The sequence below is a fragment of the Pezoporus flaviventris genome, unplaced genomic scaffold, assembly GCF_033815535.1.
Source record: "Pezoporus flaviventris isolate CSIRO_AGI_PZ_B2104156 unplaced genomic scaffold, CSIRO_AGI_Pfla_v1 ptg000025l, whole genome shotgun sequence".
In the NCBI taxonomy this organism is placed as follows: Eukaryota; Metazoa; Chordata; class Aves; order Psittaciformes; family Psittacidae; genus Pezoporus; species Pezoporus flaviventris.
The window spans coordinates 4,001,772-4,025,726 of record NW_026892573.1 but is presented as its reverse complement, the minus strand read 5'-3'; the positions used below and the strand labels follow the sequence as shown (position 1 = coordinate 4,025,726).

General features: G+C 41.3%; 1 protein-coding gene across 1 annotated transcript in view; it reads left to right on the top strand.

The window, feature by feature from the left end:
- The window catches only part of ELF1 (E74 like ETS transcription factor 1), a 65,655-nt gene that overhangs the window by 15,022 nt on the left and 26,678 nt on the right, over positions 1-23,955 (top strand). The window contains exons 2-3 of the mRNA XM_061457278.1: positions 12,655-12,965; positions 20,998-21,172. Of these exons, the coding sequence (XP_061313262.1) occupies positions 12,894-12,965; positions 20,998-21,172 (247 nt within the window). The 5' untranslated portion in view covers positions 12,655-12,893. The remainder of the gene's footprint in view (positions 1-12,654; positions 12,966-20,997; positions 21,173-23,955) is intronic.

Here is a 23,955-nt window from a genome sequence, read left to right as displayed (position 1 = left end):
TTATCGGGATAACCTGCACATAGAGCTCTTTGTGCTGCACACTCCACACCCATAAGTAGTTGGCTGTCTAGTAAGAAGGTGGTTTGTGTACCAAACAAGTTACAGTGAGAGCCTGAGGTTCAGTGGTGGTGCTTTTCTTTTGCTTCGTTTTGTTTTTTGAGTCCCTCTGGCTATGTAATACTCACTTTTTCTAACCAGGGCCATGTCCCTCCCTCCTCACCTGTGTGTGTATTGGTGCTCTCTTAAAGCTGTTTCCAAGCTCAAATTCAGTTTTAAACTAATGTTTTGAGAGTATTCCTTCAGTTCAGAGCAAACTGGTTGGTGGGTGACTTTGCTCGCTTCTGTGCAGGAGAGCTTACTAATTGTGTTTACTTGAGCGTATCTGGAGTATTCTGTTGCTTCTTGCTTTTCACTGTGCTGAGCTGTGACCAGGAGCACTGGTATGAATTACCCATGCAGAAAGCACGTACCAGCTCAGAGCTGTGACTTGTGCTGAGAGAAAATGTGCAGTTACAGCCTCCTACCCCAAACAAGCCCTAGCCCTTCTGCCTGTGAGTTTAAAAGCTCAGCTCCCTTATGCTATAATTTTAAATAAATTCAGTTTTTTTTTGTTAGGCCTGAAGCAACAAATGAGTTGCAGCTACAGTAATCTGTGAAAACACTATACACTAGCAATCAGGGGAAGAGTTCCCCTCAGGAGTAACAAACTAGCTTGGAGGTTGGAGTTTGTTTTGGTGTCCCACTTCAGGGAACAAGTCTGTCATGGCCTACATGACTTCTTACGTGAACTCTGACTGAACTAAGGCAAGGAACCTGATTAAGCCAAAAATGCATTTGAATGCATTCATGCTAAAAAAAAAACCATTACATTAGAAAAGACAGTAGGAACAAAAAAAAAACCCAGACTTGTCAGTCCTGGAGGTTAGTTCATGGGAGGGTGTTGATGAAATATGACTGATACCTCTGACTTCCCTGTCTACAACTCTTCCTTATCTATCTGCCTACTGTAGGTATGGTTTGCTATTTCTTGTATTACCTTTAATTCCTGTTTCTACAGGCTTTTTTGAATTAAGTATTTCTGCTTGTGAAATATCAGGAGGTGGTGTCATTCAGTCTTGGGTTGAGCTTTTTTGTTGCTTTTGGGGGCCTTTTGGAATCTGTGTGAAAGCTTAGTGCAAACATCAGCTTTGGGGTTTTGACCAATTAGGGGATTTGTTTTAATTTTTCTGAGAGATTTGCTGAAGGAGTTGTGTCTCTCATGTTTCAATCTCATAAATTAACTCCCTGGCTGTGTTAGTAATAGTATTGGACTCTCCAGGCCCTTAAAAACAAGAAAAATATCATAGTACTACTTCTTTTAGTTCTCTCATCAAACTATTTCATAAAGAACTTACAAGAAGTAATCTTGATGGTCATAGTTGACTGGATGATAAAATGAATCCTTGGGGATGTATAAGAAAGGTATGTGTTTGGGCACTGTATGGGTGCTGTGCTGTGTCTGGTTACAGACTGGAGAACACGGGTCACTTCATGCCTAGTGGGAAAACCTCACTTGGGAATTCCTGTGGTCTAACCACTGGAAATATGTAACTGAGGACTTAATTTCTGAATGACAGCTACAGGCTGGGCAGAGAATGGATTGAGAGTGGCTCTGCAGAGGACTTGGGGGTGTTGGTTGATAAGAAGCTCAACATGAGTTGGCAGTGTGTGCTTGCAGCCCAGAAAATCAACCATATCCTGGGCTGCATCAAAAGGAGTGTGACCAGCAGGTCGAAGGATCCTGCCCCTCTACTCTGCTCTTGTGAGACCCCACCTGAAGTACTGCATTCAGCTCTGGAGTCCCCAGCACAAGAGGGACATGAACCTGTTGGTGCAAGTCCAGAGGAGGACCAGAAAGATGCTCCGAGGGGTGGAGCACTCCTGCTATGGAGAGAGGCTGAGAGAGTTGGGGTTGTTCAGCCTGGAGAAGAGAATGCTCCAGGGAGACCTCATAGCAGCCTTCCAGTATCTAAAGGGACACTACAAGAAATCTGGAAAAGGACTTTTATAAGGAGAAGTACTGATAGTGCAGGGGTATGGCTTTAAACTGACAGAGGGTAGATTTAGGTTAGACATTAGGAAAAAATTCTGCACTGTGAGGGCAGTGAGGCGCTGGCACAGATTACCCAGAGAAGCTGTGGCCGCCCCATCCCTGACAGTGTTCAAGGCCGGGCTGCATGGTGTCTTGGGCGATGGTCTAGTGTGAGGTGTCCTTGCCTGTGGCAGGTGGGTTGGAACTGGATGATCTTCAGGTCCTTTCCAACACTAAACATTCTGTGATATTTGTGGGTAAAGTTAAATGAGGATCTTTGTAACAAAGATTAAAAAGCTTCAGGCAAAGTTTGCAAAAATGTGCTTTAACTGATAAACTTCATAAATAAGAAAGACTGAAAAATCTTATGGTTTTGTCTGCATTTTACCTGCACATCATTTTAACCACAATGCTAACTTAAGTATGGATGTAAGTGCTCTTCTAAATCCAGAGCTAGACTCTCTCAAAGACCAAAAATACTTGTTTAATGCTGTGTTAAGAAAGCAGCTTATAGATAAGTGTTAGTTGCAGTGCTTTTTGATACAGGCTGTACTGTTTCGCAATAAAGTCCTCGTAGCCGTTTATTTTTTGCTTTGTTTTGATTTGGTCTGTGATTCTTGTCTGAAGGGTTAAAAAGTTACTTGAGTAAAGATTTAGGTTAAAGCAGTGTGCAGATAAAATTCTTCTGGTGTGTTTCATCCGTGCTCTCCTGAGTTAGCTCACCTGTATGAGTGTCATGGTGTGAGTATTACCTTGTGTTCTCAGCTTTAGCAAAGTGGATCACTTGGCCCAAGAAAGAGGCTGCTTGGACAATGCTGGGTGAGGTGCAAGAATAGACACATTTTTTTGTTAAAACTCTGTTTAAATCCAAGGTGTGTGATATACGTATAGGAAAGCTAGGCATCTGTAACACAAGATACCTGGTGTAGTCCTCTGAATCATCACTGTCACAGCTGATGTTTTTTAGTTGTTATATTCTAGAATAAAAGTTTTCCCTGTTGGTAGTAAGGGTTAAATATTGAGGGCAACAGGTATAGGCAGACTTAGGTATGTGATATGTTGGAGTGTTTTGCAAGGTGCTGTAAATGTTGGCTCCATGTAATCTGATACAAGGGTAGGACAGGCTAACTTAATGAAGGAAAATAGACAGCAGTATAAAAGAACTGGAAATTCAAGTCTAGCTGACTAATACCAGCCTGCTCCAGAGGCCTTTGACTGTTCATATTGCTGATGGTTGACAGCAAATGGGAGGCTGACAGCAGAAACATTGGTTAATCTACTCTAATACAGATTCTTTAAAGACACTGCAAAGGTAAGACCCTTTCTGTTTCTCAACCTGCCTGAGTTGCCGAATGCAGTCTTGAACATGCACATCGTCAGCAGGAGTAAAGAACCAAGCTGAGCCATGAAGTCTGTGTCTGTGTGTGCTTGGGAAGGGGAAGGCTTCAGCAAGTTCTATGCGGATTGGTTTGTGCCCCTTTCCATTTGATGTATGTCAGTTAAATTCAGATTTCTGAAGCTGCTCAAATACTTGGGCAGGGAAATACAAATCACACAGTATTTCTATGGCTACACCAGGGAGTCTTTTTGAACTTATTTAAACATTTTGTTCGTTATGCTTGACAGTCCAGTTGGAAACATTTACAAATAGATTAATAGCAAATCCATAGAATGCTAAAAATCTGTGTTGCAGAAGTTGCAAAGAATGGGAATTTTTACTGAGGTTGGTCCTGTAGCATCTTTGACTTGAACCTGATCTCTGCTGGCCTCTTATTTTCTGTTTTCCCCTTTAATATGTATATTCTGTGTGCATTTATATACCAGTCTGTGCCAGCAGTTTTAGCAAAAACTGGTAAACTTCACTTTTACCTGCAGGTGATTTTAAAATAATCGACTGTGTTGCTAATTTGTGGGCAAAGCAGTTTTTTGAGAAGAGATGACAGTTTTGTATCAGTATTGGGCACAGACTGGCAGCAGGTAATTTGTGAAGCCTGGCACCTAGCCAAAGCAATTATAGTTCTTTTCCCCTGATCTCCTTCCTCCCACTGCCACTACTTCATTCTCTTGGGTGCATGCCTTAATCAAAAGAGCAAAACCTCTTTAGGTCAATCAGTTCTTCCCTCCACCCTCTTTTACAGGTTTTTCTCATATCCTGTGTTAGCTGTCTTGGAGCTCAGCCCTTCATTCCTCTTTGTACTGAGACCCTTCCCTTTGAGATCAGTAAGATTTGGCTTAGCTGCATCTCACATGTTAGGTTGCGTTGCTTATAGGATGGTCGTCTTAATGCTCCTTAAAAGGTGCTATGAAATGCAAGAAACCCCTTGAGGGTGCTGTTTGAAATATATATTCTGTTTCACTGGAATAATTCATTTGGTTTACAGACATCTCTGAACAGGACTTGAGATTTTACCAACTTCTAGTTTTCTTGGTATCTGTTTTAACCATGTTTTGGGGACTTTGTGCAATATAAAGAACAGTAAGGTATCTTTGATACTAATGTTACTTGTTAATGCTGGTAGTTTGTTTCTCTTGTGACAACGCATAAACCCAATCTTGTCTCTGTAAATTTACTATGGGATAAAGTAGCATAAACTGAGTGTTGTAGGAGAGGAAGTAATGAGAGATGTTTTGTTTTCCTCTCCATAATTACTGTCACCTACCTCTTGATGAGCTAGACTATGCTGATACTTGCAGTGTCATATCAAACTTGTAGTCCCTATACCCTGGTTTTGGAGTGTTTAATATATTACTGTTTTTCTGGTGGAGAATACAGGAATCCAGAAGTGAGCAGTTACAAAGGAAAAACTTAGAGCAAACCCCTGCCTGTAGAGATGTGTGGTTGCAGTCTGTTACTGGAGGTTTGTCTTGCCTTATGACAGGTGTTTTCCATTGTTTAAAAATAAATCCTTATGTAATGAGGCTGATTTGGTCTAATTACATTGAGCTGGTTTTAAAACATTTTCTAGTTTTCCTAAGCTTTTGCCTTATGTCATGTCTAGCAAGAAGCTTGAGCAAGTAAATCCAGGCCAATGCATTTTAAATTGCTTTCCTTTCATCCTTTCAAAACTAGTTGCTTCTTGACTTAATTGAATGTCTCCTTGTTGTCATTTTATCAGCTGGGAAATATGAGCACTTGAGAGTTTCACTTTCTCTTTACCAGTACTGGTGAATTAACTACATGGGCAGAACCAAAGGGTAGGACACATCAGTGATTCCTGGGAGCTTGGAACAGCAAACCATGCTCCCCAGCCTCTGTGTTTAGTGGCAATGACCATGCACATGTACCACTATGGAGAAGCAGGTCTTTGCTATGAATATTACTGGTTGAAGATGGTCCTGGGATCCATATTATGTTGCTAAACAAGGCCGTGCTTTCAGACATGTTCCTCGTAACAAGACCTGGTGTTAGGATAAGAGACCTTTAGAGAGCCCATCATGGAGGGATTTTTGGAAAGACTGTCAGTTGGTCACCAGGAAGCTCTGTGTGATGGTGTTCTTGTGGCCAGTGGTAGTAAGGCCTGAGTTGCAAATAGGCTTCTCCCCCTCTTTGACAGTAACTACGTAACTACGTCATCTTTGCAAGGCCAAGAACTGCTGAGTTCTCACAAGCTTGGCAGACTGTGCAAGCTCCCTGTGAGCTGCCTTGGGGTCACTGTCCTTTTTTGGGGGGCCCAGATAATGTAATTTGTTTGGACTTCAGTGGATGGCAGGAAGGTCAAGCTAAGCATTTTCCCAGCAGTACTGAGGTGGTGGTGAGCAGCAGTGGGTGGAGGTGACTAAACTGGAAGCAGAGAAGGAGCACTTCTGCATATCTCCTTGTTGTACAGAGATGTGGGAGGTTGCGGAGTTTTTTGCATCTTCAGAGGCCAAAATGGCTACACCAAAAGTAAAAAGTCAGCAGAAGGTCGCACATTTCGTATATTTATTTTGGTGTGTATATATGTTTGTGTATGTGCACGTACACATACAAAAGTGGGGATAAAGCATGTTTATGTAACTGCAGCTGCTCTGTGTATGCGTGCATCCATGCAGGCATGCAGAGTAGGTGCTGTGCAGTGAAGCAACTTTACCTTGCTTCTGTCTACCTGCAGTTAGAGTAATGCAGTTTATCTGTGAGCTGAGGTGTTAGTAACCCAAATTCAATCTGAAGAGTTTCAAAGCCCTACAGATAACCAAGGCTGCTAATCACATAACCACTTCTGAACATTTACCCTCGTCTTCTCTTATGTGTCTAATGTGCCAAAAAGTGCAATTTGGACAGCTGCAGAATGGTGTTTGAATCCACTAAGAAGTTTTGGGCGGGGGGGGGAGGGAGAAGGTCTAATCTCTGACATGATTTGGAGAGGAAGGGAGTGCCAGCATTGTAGCGTCCCATCTCCCTAACCTCTTCTTATACCATGCATCCAATCTATGGAAGTGCAAGATTCAGTTATTTTCTTCCCAGGAAGATGGGAAAGTGGGGGTTAGGGTTTGGACCTTTGCTTCCCCCTAAAGTGCCCTTGCTCCCTTGCTTTAGGGCAAGTTATAGATAATTTTTCCTGTTGAGTTGTCTCTGCTTTGCAAGAGCAAACACTTTATGGGGAGGTGACTAAAACCTAACATGGCATTTTTTTTGCCTGATCAGATTGGGGAGGCTTGCTCTTTGTCTTAGCAAATGTTCAGATACTTTGTGCAGAGCTCAAGAGCTCCAGCAGTATTGTTGAGGAGGGTCTTCCTCTCCCCAGTACCTTTTAGCTCCCTGTTTAGGACTGACTTTTTAGTGGTAACCTGATCTTTTGTTGCTGCAGCATAAATCAGTTGCTTACAGTGTTCAACTGCTTGCACATTTAGTGATTTGGGGCTACCTTTACACATTGAGCATGCTTTTAGGAGAGGGGAAAGAAGCCTCAACCACGCTAGTTTTATTTAGATTTCCTAGCACTGGTGTGTTCAACAGCTGTGTAACATAAATGGGCTAAATAAAAGGGACTTTTACTGAAACTATCAGGGAACATGGGAGGTTGGAAGAGAAAGGTTTTAAGGGGTGGAGGAGTCTGTAACCAGTGCTGGGACCATTACTGTTAATAGGCTGGAAGGAGTCTTGCCTCATTAAATATTCAGGATAAAAGGGGTAGTTGCCAGAAAGAGAGATGAAAATACGATTTTTTTGGTGATGGCAAAAAAGAACTTGTTGGTTATGTTTGTGCTTTGTGCTCTCTTTGGAATAAATGTGCTTTTATGTGGAATTTAGGGAAAGGGAGGTTCATTTCACTCCTTTTGTATTGACTGAATTGTGCCAATTTGTTTTGGTTTTATGCTTGTTTATATTTAACAGATGAACCCTGTTACTCTGTCCTCCTTGCTGTATATATACTGAGAGCCCGTGGTGACACAGGCTGCTTTGCAGCCCAGCTTCAAAACAACGTTTTATTGATACTGATGATTTCTTTGTCCTTAATGAAAGCTCAGCAAAGGTCACTGTTGACTTTTATTATGTCAGCTGCTTTTTGCACAGTTTCCTCAAGGCAGCATGGATGCTCTCAGATGATTTCAGGCTGTTCCTTGTGTTGTTTCTTCCTCGGTGATGCCCTCTTACCATGTTGTTTTCCTACCTCCTTTAATTTGTGTGAACAGTTGAAAATACTGAACCTTCAGAAACTTCTTACGCCAAATAACATGTATTAACTTGCTCTTCTTACTCATCACTTTGCCAGCTACAGATGCCCTGGGTCCGAGGACGTGGTTCAAAGCCACTGTACTGTGCAATTTCTTGATATTGCTGAATAGGAATAATCAATCCATGACGAATGCCAGAGGACTCTATTGTTAGCATTTATGCTTAGTGTGGACCATACATAAAGATCATCATGGGTTTGGGATTGCTGCATTATGAGAACGGTGATACCATTCAGCTTTTCCACCCTTTTGAAGAAAACCACACTTTGTGATGTGTTATTTGTACAGTATCTTAGAAAGATGCAACTCTGCAGAGTCTGAACTGGCTCTGGCTTGGTCTATCCCTAACCTCCACTGGTAGAAAGGACTTAGAAACTTGAGTGAAATGGTGGTGGTACCTTCCATGTGTTTGACCTCATCCAGGATGGTTTTCAGTCCTTCAGTCCAGTATTTCCAGGTGATGTCTTTTTTCTTCCCTATCCTCTCATTTGCTCCCTTCTTCCTCCCACATCCAAGGTGTGTTGAGAAGGGGGCTCAGCTTTGCCCTTCTGTTAAGTCCCAGCTTTGGCATTTCTAGGCTAGAGCTAATACTGCAGACTGTCTTAGCAAATCAATGGGAAATTTCAACCCCAAGTCATTTGTCTCCGTGCTAAGGGAGTTGAGTCATTTCTGCAGTAACTCAGGGTTCAGGTGTGTATTTGAATCTTAAAGCAGCTAAGCTGGTTCTTAATTTTAAATGTACAAATGTTCTTACTAATTTCACAAAAAAGGGAGCTCAGGATGATTGCAGCCATCTTTAGCAGTGCTATATGGGCCTGGATCCAGTAGCTTGCTGGCTGGAGGCATCTTTCAGCTCAGCTGTGGTGCTCTCAGTACCAAGACTTGAACCTTCCAAGTTTATAGCTGGCTTCTTCAGCAAATCTTTGGGTTTGTGCCTCGCACTTTGATGCCTGCTCCACCTGCTCCACCGTGGTGCAGCTGTGTTATTTCTGCATTACAGTGTTCAGATGCTAAGGCAGGATGGGCTACACTGGCTCGTCTTGTCAGGAGTCGAAGGAGAAATTGTGGATTTGTTACTTCCTAGTTGGAGCCTAGTTGCAGTATTGCAGCTTCACCACTGGGCCCTAAAATGGTTCTGGAGATGTTTCTAACAAGCTTTGTTGAACCACCTAAACAGGGTTAGACTTCAGTGTAAGGTATATATGGTGAAGAGCTGTGGGAAAAAATGTTGTGACATCTGACTGGAAGGAGACCTACAACGTGTCTTCTGGGACAGCAGAGTAGCAGTGTACTAAGGGTTAACTCAGCTGAATGTGCTTTTTGACAGACTGACTGAGGAGATTGTTTCTAGATGTTGAAATCAGTAGAAGAGGGGAACTTCCGGAGGGATTGAAATAATTTATGTGTGTTCAGTTTCAAGGATTAAGCAAAATTCAGATGTTTATTTATATGGCTTTGTCTGAATACTGCTTTTTATACTACAACAGTTAGTAAAAATGAAAGTAAAACCTTACTTACTCTGTAGTTCTGAAAACGTGATATAAATTTTCTGGTAATATATACTTGGTTCTCTTTCTTCTGTGACTATTTGTATGTAGCCAAGCTTATTGTGCATGCGACTACAATTTATGCATTTTATGCTGTTTGCAAATAACTTATTTTCTACTCACAGATGTACATAAAATCAGGCAGGAAAATAAGTGGCATTCTGTAGTAAAAACAATAGTCTTGTTTGTGTTAGCCTATAGACAGCAGGATCCTGTGATACTTGGAATAATGAAAGCACACTTTATAAAAATAGATTTTGGGGAGAATATAGCTGGTTTATGATTGTGCTGGCTTTTGTGAAAAGCTGCTCTTGTTTTCTGTATGCCAGAGAAAGTTATATGGGTTAAAGGACAGTACTTTTGCATTATTTTGCCATGCTGTTGTTGCCCGATAGATTATTTGCTATTACTGTGTACCACCAAAGAAGTAATGAAAATTCCCTGTAAATAGTAATAGTTTGAGTGCCTAACCTCTGTAAGGTTTGATATAAAAGCTCACTAAATTCTGTTCTCTCACTTGTCTTTGACTTTGGTCATAATATTGTGGTTAGATGTTCCTTTTCTTGTAAGAAGAAGTTGTCATTTGACTTTTATTTATAGATTCCTTTGGTTTTGGGGAGGGGGAGAAGGAGCATTTTGCTGAACAGTCTTCCATCACTGCATCACCATGGTGCAGGATCCATAAAACAGCTTTCAATGTCTGTTCCTACAGCCATATCGGATGATTAAGAACTTCATCTTAGCATGAAGCGCGACTGTTCTAACTAGTGTGCGTGAGTCTCTTTGAGATCAGATGTTTTATACTGCTGCTGGCTTAAGTGGTATTAAATCATGATGATTAGTTTTGCATTAAGGGTTTTGTTATAGGTTTGTTTTTTTTTAATAAAAAGTAATAAAAGATTTTTTTATGGCTTTTAGTAAGTTTGCTGGATCTTGCACATGTAGTGTGCATCCTGGTAGTGTATTATTTACTGTAAAATATTAATGTCTTCCAGAATGATGAGTGACTATGGAAAAATATGCCAGTTCCTAATGCTCATGGGGAACTTCTAAAATCTGTCTTACAGTGCCTGTACTTCCAATTTTCCTCATACTTCAGGAGCTTATTAGGTAGCCTGCATCTCCAACACTTCATCTGCCCTGATTTCATGTGGACACTGTTAATTGTTACTGGCCTTAGAAAGTTACTGGACTTTGTTCACACATGTGGCTTCAATTAATATAACGGAGATGATTATAAGCCCTTGTTGTGTTCCAGCTCTGGTTCTCTCTGGACAATTAGTTTAACCCCTGTTTTAAAACAAGTCTCCATTTGGAAGCTGAGGAGCTTCTTTTATCTGCCCAGTGATACTTTGGAGTGAAGGAATCCTTTCACTGATTAGAAGGATTGACTTAAAATACTATTATTTAATCTTATTTGAAAGTTACAATTTATTTCTAGGCACTAACCAAAATAGAAGTTGTACTCAAATATTTATTTTCATACCTGTCCTCTCTTCTGAAAGAGCTGGTATGTCCCTATTGACACAGATTCACCCACTTCAATTATGTCTGCAGGATATATTAAACTGTATATTATATGGCCATGTACTTTCTTTTCAGGCTGGTGTACAGAACGGTAGGAGTCTGGATGGGCAAGTTGGTCTTAGTTGCACTGTGCTGGTATGCATGTGTAACTTCTTAATGGCATTCTTGTCTTCTAAAAGGTGAGGCCAAGTAATTACGTTTAGTGAAGTTACCCACGATTATATGGTTGCAGTGCCAGAGCCTGCTGAAAAGGGAAAACCTTAAGTAGTCAAGTCATCCTGCAAAATGGGAAGGGCTGGGGTTGAACAGTCATGGTTCCCAAAGCCCTTCCTTCTCTGTTCATTCATGTAGCTCTCATTAATGCAGATATTCCCTAGTTAGGGTTGTGGCTACTCTTCTGAACTCTTTAGCAGCTCATTAAATCGTGCTTTGGAAGTTGGGGAGGTTCTCCTGTTTTCATAATCTTGGGTTTCCTGATTTCTTAGAGAGGTGGGATCTAGAGGTTTAAATGCTCTGCCATCACGACTTAGGAATCCGGGAATACCACAACCTATATGGGAAAAACAGCTGTTACGTTTCCTAGAGTGAGGGAGTATAAGCCTGTGACATATGATCCTCCCTAATTAAATTGCTTGGCACTAGGGAGAGGAAGATGCCCTTCATTTTTTTTTTGTATTTCAGCCTACTGCAAAAACAAGGTGAAGTTAAGTCTTTTGTACAAAGGCAGATAGTCATCCTCACCAGGGCACTGCAGTCACCCAAAGGCTTTAAGGAGGGTCTCAGTCTGGATGGGTGTATGTTAAACCTCTGCCCCTTATTCTTCTGTCACAGCAACCCTTAAGCAGGGGCAGTTTAAAGAAGTTTGATCTGAACATTAGGCACCATATATTTTGCTTCCTTAAAAATGTATGGATTTAAATTCCTAGGCACCAGCATCCCTTAGTTTCCCAGTTTTAGGCACCTGTTTCTGTTACTGTTAGATTACGTTCTGAGCTCGCCTTTTCCCCCAGCAGTGACACAGGCACACCGCTTTCTAAGCTCATGTTAGCCAGGTTTACATTTGGCGCTGATGAGGAAATGAGGACGTGGGAGCTGTGTTCTCCCAACCCTCAGTGAAGCTGTTTACATTCCATAGTTCGGAGTAGGTTTTTTCTTTGCTATTGTACTGTGCAGTTTTTTGCCTGTTCTAATTTGCCATGACGTGGTCAGTGCTGTTTCCTTCCGGCTGCTTGTGAGCCTGTGGTAGAGATAAGGATACGTTTACAGTGCATTTTTAACAAGTAGCTGAAGATCTGCTCCACGAAGGAACTCAGGACTCTCTGGATTGTACAAAGCTATTTATTTACTAGTTTCATCTGTGTGGCACTGTGGGAATCAAGTTCTAGAGCGTTTTACTCTCAAAATAACAACTTGACTAAATTTGAACTGTGTTTGAAGAAGAAAGGTGATACACATGAGAGATCCTACAGCTGAGTAGGTCAGTCTGAGTTTTGTGGTTTTATGTTGAATATAACTTAAAGGTGAGAGTTACGCGTGAATGTGAAAAGTGTATATATGAATTGAATGAAAAGGTGAATTTTCTTTTTGTTTACTTTTGTAACTTTCCTTTAATCTCGTGCTTTTAATATGAAACACTCTGAAACTGATGTCTTACTTCCTGAAGCAGTTTTAAGGGAATGAAAATTGTCATGTATTAGTAAAAGTAATATCTCTGATGATACAAAGGTATCTGACTTGCTTGGAGTTAGATGGAACAGTTATAGTTCAGAGCAAGCTTTGTTGTGACTGCTACTATTTCACATTGCTAAAGGAATCTTTTCTTCATTAAAACTGGATTATTTTTTCCCTCCACAGTGATAAAGGCTATCAGGGTGGGAAGAGCAACTCAGGAAAGGATTTCCCTTGGGTTTGTTTCCCTTTGAGAAGAGAAGAACCCGTGAACACTGATGATCTAAGGAATCCGAACGCTGATACTCGGTTCATTTTGTGATCCTGCCTCTCTGCCCAGCTGGACCTCAGTGGCGCTCTCTGTTCTTTCACATCCGTGAAGCTTTTTCTTCGTATGTGGAGCTGAGACCTGGGAATGCGTTATTATGGCAGCAGTTGTACAGCAGAATGAGCTTGTGTTTGAATTTGCCAGCAACGTTATGGAGGATGAGCAGCAGGTATGGGACAGTGTAAGAAATCATGTTCATGCAAGTTGCTGATAGGAATATTATAAAAACACAAGGAAAAAATGTGGTGTAAAACACGAAGCAAACATTGAGGTCATTATTGTTCCAGCAGATCTTTGTGCTGTTTCGAAAGCTTCCTGTTGCTTCCTGTAACTGGCATGGGCAGAACAGAAATTGGTTGAAATGTTCTAACTTCTACAGTATTGCAGAGACATCCTCCTCCAAAATGTGGGTTTTTCTGTATCACTGACTTATGCCAGTAGAATCGATCCACTTGTGATGAAGAATTCCCCAAATTCTGGTATCTGACAGTAGTTTTCACCTAGTGTGCTAGGATAAAATGCTGAATAAAAGTCACACTCCAGATGACTAGAAGGAGCAGTAGCTATTTGCTCACTGCTTTTTACATATCAGTTTCTAAATTGTGTTACTGTATGCCAGCTATTCAGAAATAAGCTTCAAAGTAACTTAAATGGGTTTCTTTCACACTGCAGGGAGAATATGTCTGTTCTTATCTGAGTCGGTTCTCAGTTAGGAGTTGATTATCTAAACCACATCCTGTGAGTCCTGAGGCTTCAGCAAGGAACTCCTATTGTAAAAGTCAGGCAGCTCCTTACCAGATGGTGGCTAATAGCAGGGTTTGCATTTATTAACAAGAAATTAGGTGTTTGGCTATTGTGGAGAAATAGCTTGTAAAAGGCTGCGATGCACTGCAACGAACTGTTCCTGTTTTTGTAGGTGTGAAAAGCATTGATCCTCCTGTCTTTCAAAAATACTTTTGGCTTTATAATCTTGTCTCTAGTTTTCTGTATGGCCAAATATGTGACTAGGTCAGTGGCTGGTTATGTGATCACTTCAATGAACTGAGTGTTGTCTCTCTAAAGTGCTAACTCAGTTTTGGGTGGAACTTGTAACTTCCTTCCCTGTATTTTTCCAGAGCTTGTGGCAGCCTAGGGATTTAGGTATGGGAATTGCACAAATGTAGCTGAAAATGAGCCTTATTTATTACTGCTGTTTGTTGTTTGTTGCTGGCTTTGCTTTACAAGCTTATGGGAGAGGGAAGAATTGAGATGGGGAGGGCTACTTCAGCGTGGTTTCTGGAAGGGGTAATGCAAGCAAACATGGTTTTGTTTGGTTTAGTTGTGCATTCTACCTCTTGCAGTTCCTTCAGATGTTCACCTGGAAAAGCTTAAAAATATTAAAGAGTACTCAACAGGGCAGTAAAAACTCCTTAAACAGGGCTTCTTCCAGCTCCAGAACAAACTCAACCTTGGCATTTATCTCGAAACCCAAATAAACCCTATTTCAGATGAAGTTTAAGGAAAGAAGGTGTCCTGTAGCATATTCTCAAGATGACAAAACGAAACATTTGAAAGGCCAAAGGGAGAGAGCGCATAGCACAAGGTCCATCACTGCAAAGAATCAGATGCAATCTCCTCTTAAATCACTGGATTAACTTCCTTCAGGTACCAAAGATGCAGGCAACCAGTTAGCTGGCTGCATGAAGGTAGATCTTAAATACTCACTAGTAGAAAAGGAGTCCTGCATAGGAAAAGATCTGGGAAGCTGGAGCAAGATTCAGCTCAGACAACGATTTATAGTACATTGACCCAAAAAGATTACTCATTTCTTATGCCTGGTTGATCTGTTTCTTATAACGTAGGTGATATTGCTATTGCTACTCCTGAAGGTTTTAAGTTCTGGACAAATTGGGAATGGATAACATGATTTGTGTACTTTGCAAAAAAATTAGGTCTGGAATTGCTTTGCGTTCTTCAAAAGCATTTTGTCAGCTTTTTCAGTATACAGAAGGTGACATGTTTGTATACAGGTATCATTTAATTGATCTTTGGATAATTACTTTTGTGATGCCCCCAAAAGCTGCATTGCAAGAGCTTTGGTACTTTTTGTCAAAGCTTTGCCTGGAGCCCTGTAGTGCCAAGAGCTGTCAGGACATGGAACAGCTGTGAGGAGAGGGTCAGGGTCTAGATGGCAGCTACATTCAGTATTTCAGGGAAGTCATCATTCATGGCTTTCAAAAAGTTATTTTCTTTTTAAGCCTTGGTTAAACAACCATAAATTATGAGCAGTACATTTGCAAATGTAGGCATTGAGCAGTGGCAGACGCCAGTGGGAGGAACTCAGTCACGTGGCCCATGTGAACAGGAAAGGTTCTCTCTTACCAGCTTGATCTTTTTCTGGTTAGAAAATAATGATTTATTTTTTTTACTTGGAAAGTTCATTTATGACATTGCATTTATATGGTGAGGAAGAAATGGGATGATGTCCTCATAATTTTGAGAGGGGAACAAGCGGCTTGCACTAGTGCTACTGATAACCTGTCTGGCTGATGCTACATGCCAGAGATCCTGGTTAAATGGAGGGGCTGCTTTTTTGTTGTTGGTTTGGTTTCTTTTTGAGAGGGACTGCACACGTACATCTGGGCAGGAGCTCCTACAGGCTTGGCCTGAGTCAGTGCCACTGTCTAAAACTGCTTTTTTTCATGTCTGCAGCTTCTCCCCTCAATGTCTTTTCATTTAGTCCTTTGTTAACTTAATGTTATGTTTGATCAGGACATCTAAAAAGCTGAATAAAGCAGCCACAGAGGCTGTATCCTTACTAGGAAGGTTTAAATGGTGCCAGAGTCACACTGAATCATCGCAACCATTAAATTGCCAGCGTGGTCCCCAGCATGACTGCTCTGTGCAATCACGTTCTTTCTCAAATGGCTGATGCATGTGGTAACCTGTACCTGAAGATACCTTCTGTATCTCTGAGGGATGGTTCTTTCTTCCCTTCTTCTGAAGAAGAGAGATCCAGTCCAATCCCTGAGGTTGGGCTGTGACTTCTGTACCACCTTCTTATACCTCGGTTTGCTTTTCCACATTGCCTGCTGTTGCCATGGGCTTTCTGAAACATAAGTCACCTGGTCAAGGCCCAGATCTAAATTTTTTGTCTATTTCCAGCTCTGGCAGAAAGTCCTCTCCTTATCCACTTGCTGTTTATGAAGACTTTAAGGAAATGATTGTGAGACCCATACTGAGGTTATCTGCTTGGGAAAGCAAGCAGCATTTACCTGCTTCCAGAATCTCTCTGTGAAACTTGGTGATTTGCAGATGCTGGCCATGGGAATGCCTTGAAAGTCCAGAAGCTGCCTCTGCTGTTGGCACAGGAACCTCCACTGAGAGAAAGCCAAAGCCCATTTTCTAGTCACGAAGGTCACTTTGCTGGTTTGTTTGTTTAATAAATGGCCAGTTGTATTGCATGGATTCTGTTGCTCTGTTAAAAGTATCAGGGTTTTTTCACTAAGATTTCTTTCTTCTTTTCCCTTGTAGCTTTTCCCTGCTCCTATCTGTCGTATGCCTTTCTTCCCACCCATCACTCACTCGCACAACATTTATTCCACACCAGTTAGAAGCTAGTCACCATATTCCTGGAACATGTTTTCTTCCTTAGAGGACTCACAGTATGAGAAGATGGTACCTCCAGAACAGAAGTCCTCTTCCTTATCTTCCATTTCCATGACCAGGGTGGTGTTTTGATCTTGTGTCAGTTGGTGATAGATGATGAGAAAAAGTTCAGAGAAAAGAAGAAATACTTTGTCAGCCTGTCAAACACTCAAGAGGAATTTTTGAGCAGAAAGAAATATTGCCTTTGGCACCTAAGGAAAGAGGGCCCATTTTTCAGGGGGTTGTCAGGCATGAGCGATGCTTTCAAGGACCTCCTTATGGGATCTTCCACGGGCTTCAGCATCTGTCTGAAGCTTTGCAGTCTTCCAAATTGTTAAAGGTTGGTCTACAGGAGCAGTTTGTAGATAGATGAACTGCAGTGAGGAATTTGCTGTCTAAGACTTGGGAAGATTGCAGTAGTAGCTCAACTGTTTTATGTGTGCAGCAGACATGGGAGGTACACTGAAGCCAAGCCAAAGCTTTGACAGAGTGAGGGTGTCATATTTTAACTATATTTTGCATGAGAAAGATAAAGCAGCAGAAGTAGGCAAAAGGAGAAAATACACAGATTGTTCTTCTATGGATTTATATATTGATTTCTTGAAAGTCATTGCTGACACTTTAATTTGGGACTGGTTTTAATTGTGTAATACTTTGCACTCTTCCTTTTTTTTTAGTGCATGTAGAATCACCTTTGCATTAGAAATAAATTATTTTGTGTTCATGCTATTAGAGAGGTAATTTAATTTGTCTTAATTGAAACACTACCTTCTAGTCCTTAATTTAATGTTTTCCCTGTGTGTAATCCTCATTACACACTGCTATCAAGGGAAGCCATAGTAAACACGGGCTCTTCTGAAGCTCTAAGTGTGTAAAAAACTTATTCTTGTGTTGTACAACAGCAGAGCCACAAGAAGCTTTAGCTTGGTTCTCAGTTGAGATTCAGGCGCTGTCAATGAAAACAAGAACTTTATGGAATTACTGAGGGGAGATTTTCTGTCTCAACAATCATGTATACCTCAGCATACAGGAGTGATAGCTTTTAAAACTGCCTGTTAATGAAATCATAACCAATTACAAATATTGTGCAAAAAAGTGATCATTTCTGCAAAAATGTATTTCAGATTAGATTTGTTTGCAGTTGTGTGAATGCTTTTCTCTCCAAAAGCATATGCTTCCTTCTGTACAACCATGGCAGGAAAGAAAGTCCATACATTGTAAGGTATGAGTTGGAAGCAGGTGGAACAATGGGCCATAGGAAGTGATATTTACTTTGACTCTTCCAGTTCAAAACTAACGTAAACTTTGTTTACTGATGTAAACAAAGCCACATTTAAAGTGTCTTACCACAAGTGAATGCTTTTCTGTTCATCTCTTGTCTTTTGGAAGCTCAGTGTGTCAGGAGACTCATTGGACGGCCCAGGGCCAAGTTCAAGCCACAAGGTACTGCCCTGCCATGGCGATTCTCTGTCTGTAGACAGACGCAGTGGCTGTGTCGGAGTGTGTGAATGATGGTTGCTTCTAGACATGGTCAAAATACAGTTTAACCTTGCAGAGCAGATCACATCTGATCACATGGATCAAATCAACTGCTGCTGAAGTGTGTGACAGCAGCACTGTTCAGTACCACAGGAAACATTTTGGTCAGTGGTGAGGTGTACTTCAGTGACACATGGATGCTTGGGCTTTTGTAATTAGGTTTCACAGCAGAGCGATAAGTAGGGTGTAATATAAATAGGGCTTTGAGAAGCTAAGCTGAAAGCATGTGACAGTTGTTTGGTTTTATCTGTTTCACTTATTATTCTGAAACAGGTTGTTTTTTTTTTTATGACTTGTCCCCACTAAAGAATAACAGCAGTCCTGGAGCAGGTTTTGCCTCTCTGGGTCCAAGTCAGTGACGTGAGTGTCAGTCATTAGCGAAGGACAGAGCTGAGCTAAGGTAACTTTTTTATCCAGAAGAAGCTAACGTGAGGGTCATCCTAAGCACGGGCAGCTTGATCCGTTGCTGCAGATGCAGCAGCTCTCAAGCTGGTGCAGCTGTGAAAGCAGGGAGGAAGGAGCACTTCACCTCAGGCACATTGGGCAGGAAGCTGGGCATTTGTTGCTGAGTGTAGAGGAGACAGACGCCTACAGCAGAAACAGACACCCCAACACCTCCACCCACCCTTTTGTAGTCAACAGAGAGGAATAGGTGTTTTTAGGGCATGATTCATGTTGTAGCACAGGAGCCTCAAACTGGGGAGAGAAATAGTGCCCTAGAAATACGCATTTCTCTGTTGGCTCTGGAGGAGGAGCCTGGGGTTCCTTGCTCAAGTGTAAGCACTGCAGCTGCCTGAAGTTAGGCAAGATGAACTTCACCCTTAGCATCTACACACTAGAGCAGGATGAAAAGACAAAAGTCTTATTTGTATCTTCCCTACCTAAAACTGATGGTTTCAACATGCTCAGTAGAATACTGAACAGGTGCTTGAAAAGCATGTGCTGTACTTGCTTGCTGATGACGAGAGCCTGAGTGTTGTATATAAACCTTTTTTTATTATTTTTAATGTAGTTACATATATGGATGTACAATATATGTAAGCTACATCCTAATAGTTACATACTGCGGTATATTACTGAAATTGAGGTATCTAAACTATTTTAGAGCATGAATTGGGTCTCAATGATGAGGTTGTAACGGACCATGTTCCTTCTAGTGTATGGAACATACTGTTCAAAATAAAACCTTTTAATGCATACAGTATTAGATTTTTCTTCTTCTTTACAGTGCTTTATTTTTTTTATTGATGTGGCTTTTATGTTATCAAATCTGTTTATTTTTGCCTGGAAACAAATAGGAACAGGAATGTTGGGGGTCAGTAAACAAACAGGATGCATGCACATGTGAACATGATTCTTTCTGAGGAACAGCAGGGACCTTGTGGCCACCAGTGATGTCTGTTTTTTCAGCCCCAGCATGATGCAGCTTTGGACAGAGTTGGCCACAAAGGTGTGGGGTGGAAGCTGACTCATTGCTTGACACAGCATACACCCATCATCTGGCAATGTGATTGCACAACAGGGCTTTAACTCGTCTGCCCTTTGTTCATGTTTATTGATCTCCTGCCATGTTATTCTGGTTTGAAGCTTGTGTTTGGTAGAGTAGACGGGTTATTTGCTGGGTTTTTTGGTTTTGTTGGAGTTTTTTTGCTTAGCAAACTGTCCGTGAGAGAAGCCCATACAAACCCTATTTCTGTTTCTTAATTCTTCCTTTTTTTTCCTGATTGCCCTTTACCACAGTTGTTGCTGAGACATGTTTTACAAAACACAGAGCAATGTAAAGTGGTAATTACTGCCTTTTGAAACTTCTAATCGCACTTTCTACTTTTAGTACTTAAGTTCCAGGCTCTTCCCTAGGGGAGGCTTACTGCCATTGCCCATGTCTGTGTTGAGCCAATAGCTCTGATACCATGTTCTCTTAGTGGCTATGTGTGTAGTGGCAAGACTAAGACACGAGCAATCCCTAAGCAAGCTCATAATCACATAGTGGTTGTTTTTTCTCGTGTGGTTAAATAAGTAACCTTGGCCCATGCGTATCTGTGCTTTTCTGTGGAGGGTGAGACCAAATGTAGGTATACCGGTTTTATCAGAAACATGTTTTAGCAACTTTTGGATTTGTTTTTAAAGAGAGAGAAGCTTAGAGTTACACTAGACTTTCTTTGGGCCTGCTCTGCAATCATCAATTGTAACTTTCTTCCTGTAAAAAGCATTCAAAGAGACTCACTTTGGAAAATACTGTGTCTGTAGTAAATGGTATTTTCTGAAAACCTCTTCCTCTTGAATGGCTGTCTTTTCAGACAGTTTGTCTCTTACTAATATATTACTGGTCAGCTTGATTTCTGTTTTCCCAGCTGCCTCTTTTCTCCTGTGTGTGATGCAAAATAAGTATTGAGGCAGAAGGATGATGTCTGAAAGCAGATTTAGGAAGGGAAGCAGTGAGGGGGAGTAATGTCAAGTGACTAAAACTGTAAGAATTAAAGAGGGAAAGTATTACAGTATGTATATGAAGCACTCCTTGTAACATTCCTTGCTCTTGTAGCAAGCATCCCCAAGTGATTTTCAACTAGTGTCTCATGGGAAACTTGGTGCCTGTGAGAGCTTCGTCCAGTCCTGACAGCTGCAGGACTCCCTTGCCCCCAGCTTGTTGGGGAGAACAAAAGATGAACGTGCTTGTGGCAAGTTGTGTGCCCACTATTATTGCCAACAACACTGAGCATTTACTGTGCATTGTCACTCTTCTGTATCATCAGCTTTTGTGCTTTGAAATAATGTCCTGGGGGTCTGGTGTTTCCTACCCGAGTAAAGCCAGTATATTAGATATTAGAGTGATGCTCAGCCTCTGGCCCATAGTGGGACACTGCTGCTACTGGAGTTTATGTGCTAAAAATCATCTTCTTCTTTGGTACTTTCTCCTGGCAGTCTAATATTTGAGCAATGTCAAACAGGTCTGTTGAAGTAACAGTAAGTTTAGATTAAGGTTAAGATTGGATGTAGTCTAACTACTGTTATTTTAATATTCTTTTTTCCACCCCTAGCTTGGTGATCCATCTATTTTCCCTGCTGTCATCGTGGAGCATGTTCCTAGTGCAGAGCTCCTACATAACTACTCTGGGTTAACCTGTGTGGATGAACCTAGTGACATGATCACTGAGAACTCTCTGGATGTTGCAGAAGAGCAGATCATAGAAGATGATGATATCACCCTCACAGGTTAGCAATAAAAGTACTTCTGTGCCACATTTTTGCACCAAGATGGTTGTAGCTAATGTGGAAAAAAGGCTTAATGACAAAATCCAATAGGAAACAAACTTATAGAAGTATTAAATGCTGTTAATTCTGTACAAGACAGAGAAAATGCCATTAATACTGTTAGCAGGTGGCTTGCAATCCCAGCTGCACAGTTGATAATGGTGAAGAGCTCCATCCATCAACAGATATTAAGACAGAGTCCTGCTCAGAGTACCAACAAGATTTTTCTTTGCCCTTACATGGTTTGTTTGCTCTTACTTCGTGGTTATTATGTAAATGTACATACCAAAAAGCAGGAATATGCAGTTTGAGTAGCTGTGCTGCTTTTAGCTTCACAAGGGCATACAATTAGCCATAAAATGTGCATGTTAGCATGACTTGCTGGTGTAAGTACGAACAACACAGTATGCATTTTGGATCTTTAATAATGACTCATGCCTAAGCTACAGATATTCTATGAATTCTGTTAAAAAAGGTAGCCCCAGTTCTCAAAAGCTCAGAGATGCCACATGTTGTAAGAAACCCCTCGCTGTGTTTGAAGCAGTTTTGCAGAACAAGCCTGGAAGGAGGGGTAGATACTTCACAGAGAGACCTGTTTCTGCATCTTCTTGCAGCCATTAGGCCTCACACCTGGACTGTCTCCAGGGCTGGAGACAGCTTGCTGGTTTCAGTCATGCTTTTGACATGATTTCCAAAGTCACAGTCTGATATGATCTTTTTCCACCAAAAGCAAAACAAAAATTCCACAAAACTTGACATGAGGAGCAGTTCACAGAGTAAACTGATGTGAGCTGGTCTCAGTAAATGGGTTTATCTGATGAAAATGGCTCCTTTTTTTTCTTAGTAGTGAATTAACTGTGAACAGACTGTGTCCGTACACATCAGCTGATTATTCAAGAAGGTTGTACGTACTTAAACATTATTTCAAGTTGAGACCTCTTGCCAACTATTCCCTTGCTATTCACATTAATTATTCACACTGCAACTGGCATTTCCTCACACTGAGTTTTTCACAGCGGATTGTTTTTATGAATCCATATTCACTGTAGTACATTGTGTGTGAATTTTTACTTGCATGAGTAATTGTGAAACTCCACTTTTCTGAATGCTCTTGTTAACATTTTTTTTGGTGCTGGTCACATGAGAAGGATTTGCAAATTGCTGCCAGAGACTGAAAATACGTAATCCTTGTAACCAATGGTGTCCAAGGGTTTCTGGGATACTTTAGAAGCAGACAAACATGGTATTGTTCCCATCATCCATTGTAGTCCAAGCACTCTGGTTTTCTTTAAAGTCAAAGTCCTTAGGAAACCAGCCACTTTGCAGAGGTTGTTGTTGTGAAGGAAATAGATGTTCTGTAATTCTGCTTTTCATGCTCTCCATCCTGCTAGCTAGTGCACATGCTGTAGGTGTCCCTGGACAGAGAAGTGGATGAAACCAGGCCAGGCAGGGACCAGCACCATTGCGGAAAGCTCCTGTTCAGGATGCAAGGCAGGCAGCTGTCTAGCCTGACTCAAGGGGGGGCAGAATTTCAGGCCCCAAGGGTGTGAAGGCACCCCACAGGAGGTGAGGACACTGAGGAAGGAGCTCTCTGCCTGCTGCATGCAAGTATCGGCTGTGGCCGCAGCTGCCTGCTTGAGCTGCAGGGCTACCATGGAAGAGAGCGCAGCTTGCCATAGGCTGCCTCTGAAATGGGGCTAATCATAACTGAAATTTCCCACCTACTCTATATTCCAGCTGCTTTGTTTCTTTTCCCCTCCCTTCTTTGAAGGTCCCCTCTTGTTTTCTTTTCATGGGGTGTTTGGCCTCAACAGTGAAATGTGTTGTTTTGCTCTTGAAGTTTGGACCATTCTTTTCAGTCACTTCCATGTTACGCCTTTAAGAGAGGATCAGACCTAAAAAGCCATTACTAATTCCACATTAAAATATTCGTAAGGCTGAAGTTCACAGAAAAACGAAACTGAAACCACCATGATTTATGACTAAACATTACCAAGAAACGGCTGCTTAATATACAGGATTTGTAAAACTTAACCAGTTTCTCAGTACTGCTTCATGACTCTGTCATACGTTAAGCTTCTCTTTTCTCCTAAAATAACAGAAAATAGCAGTAGGTCTCCTGAAACTGAACCAGTTAGTTTTTAGGGATCTATATGCAGAAAGATGGACACTGGTAGGTTTTGCCAGGTCTAGGACGTAGCTCCCTTCAATCCCACGGCTATTGCACATCAGTGATTACTTACCTGTAGTATAAATTATAACCTACAGAAAGAACAGCATCTGCTTCACATGAAACCCTGCTAAAAATCAGCTTTTTAGTTACATTACCACTCAGCCTGTATTTTTTTTCTCTTCTCTTCAAAAGCACTCTTCCCTGGAAAAACTACGATGCCAGTTTGAACCCATATTACAGGATTTTAATGAATAACTATCATGTAATAAGGGATGATTAACAAGATAAAGTGGAGCATTTGGCTTTGAATGAAGTTTTATCTTGAAAAGGAATATTGAAAATGTTTTTCTTCCTTTTTAAGAGGAATATTGAATTGCTACTCGTTCTCTGAAAAATACAGGGAATAATGGTTTGTGCAAACTAAATTCTGGGCCAACTTGTCTTCTGCTCTTTATGTACCTTAGTGGTGTTTGGATGTAGGATGAGGGAAGTGGCTGCACTGAGACAGTTCGGGGGGTGAGATAGGAGGGACAGAATATTTGTGCTTAGTGTGAATAGTGAGCATGGAAAT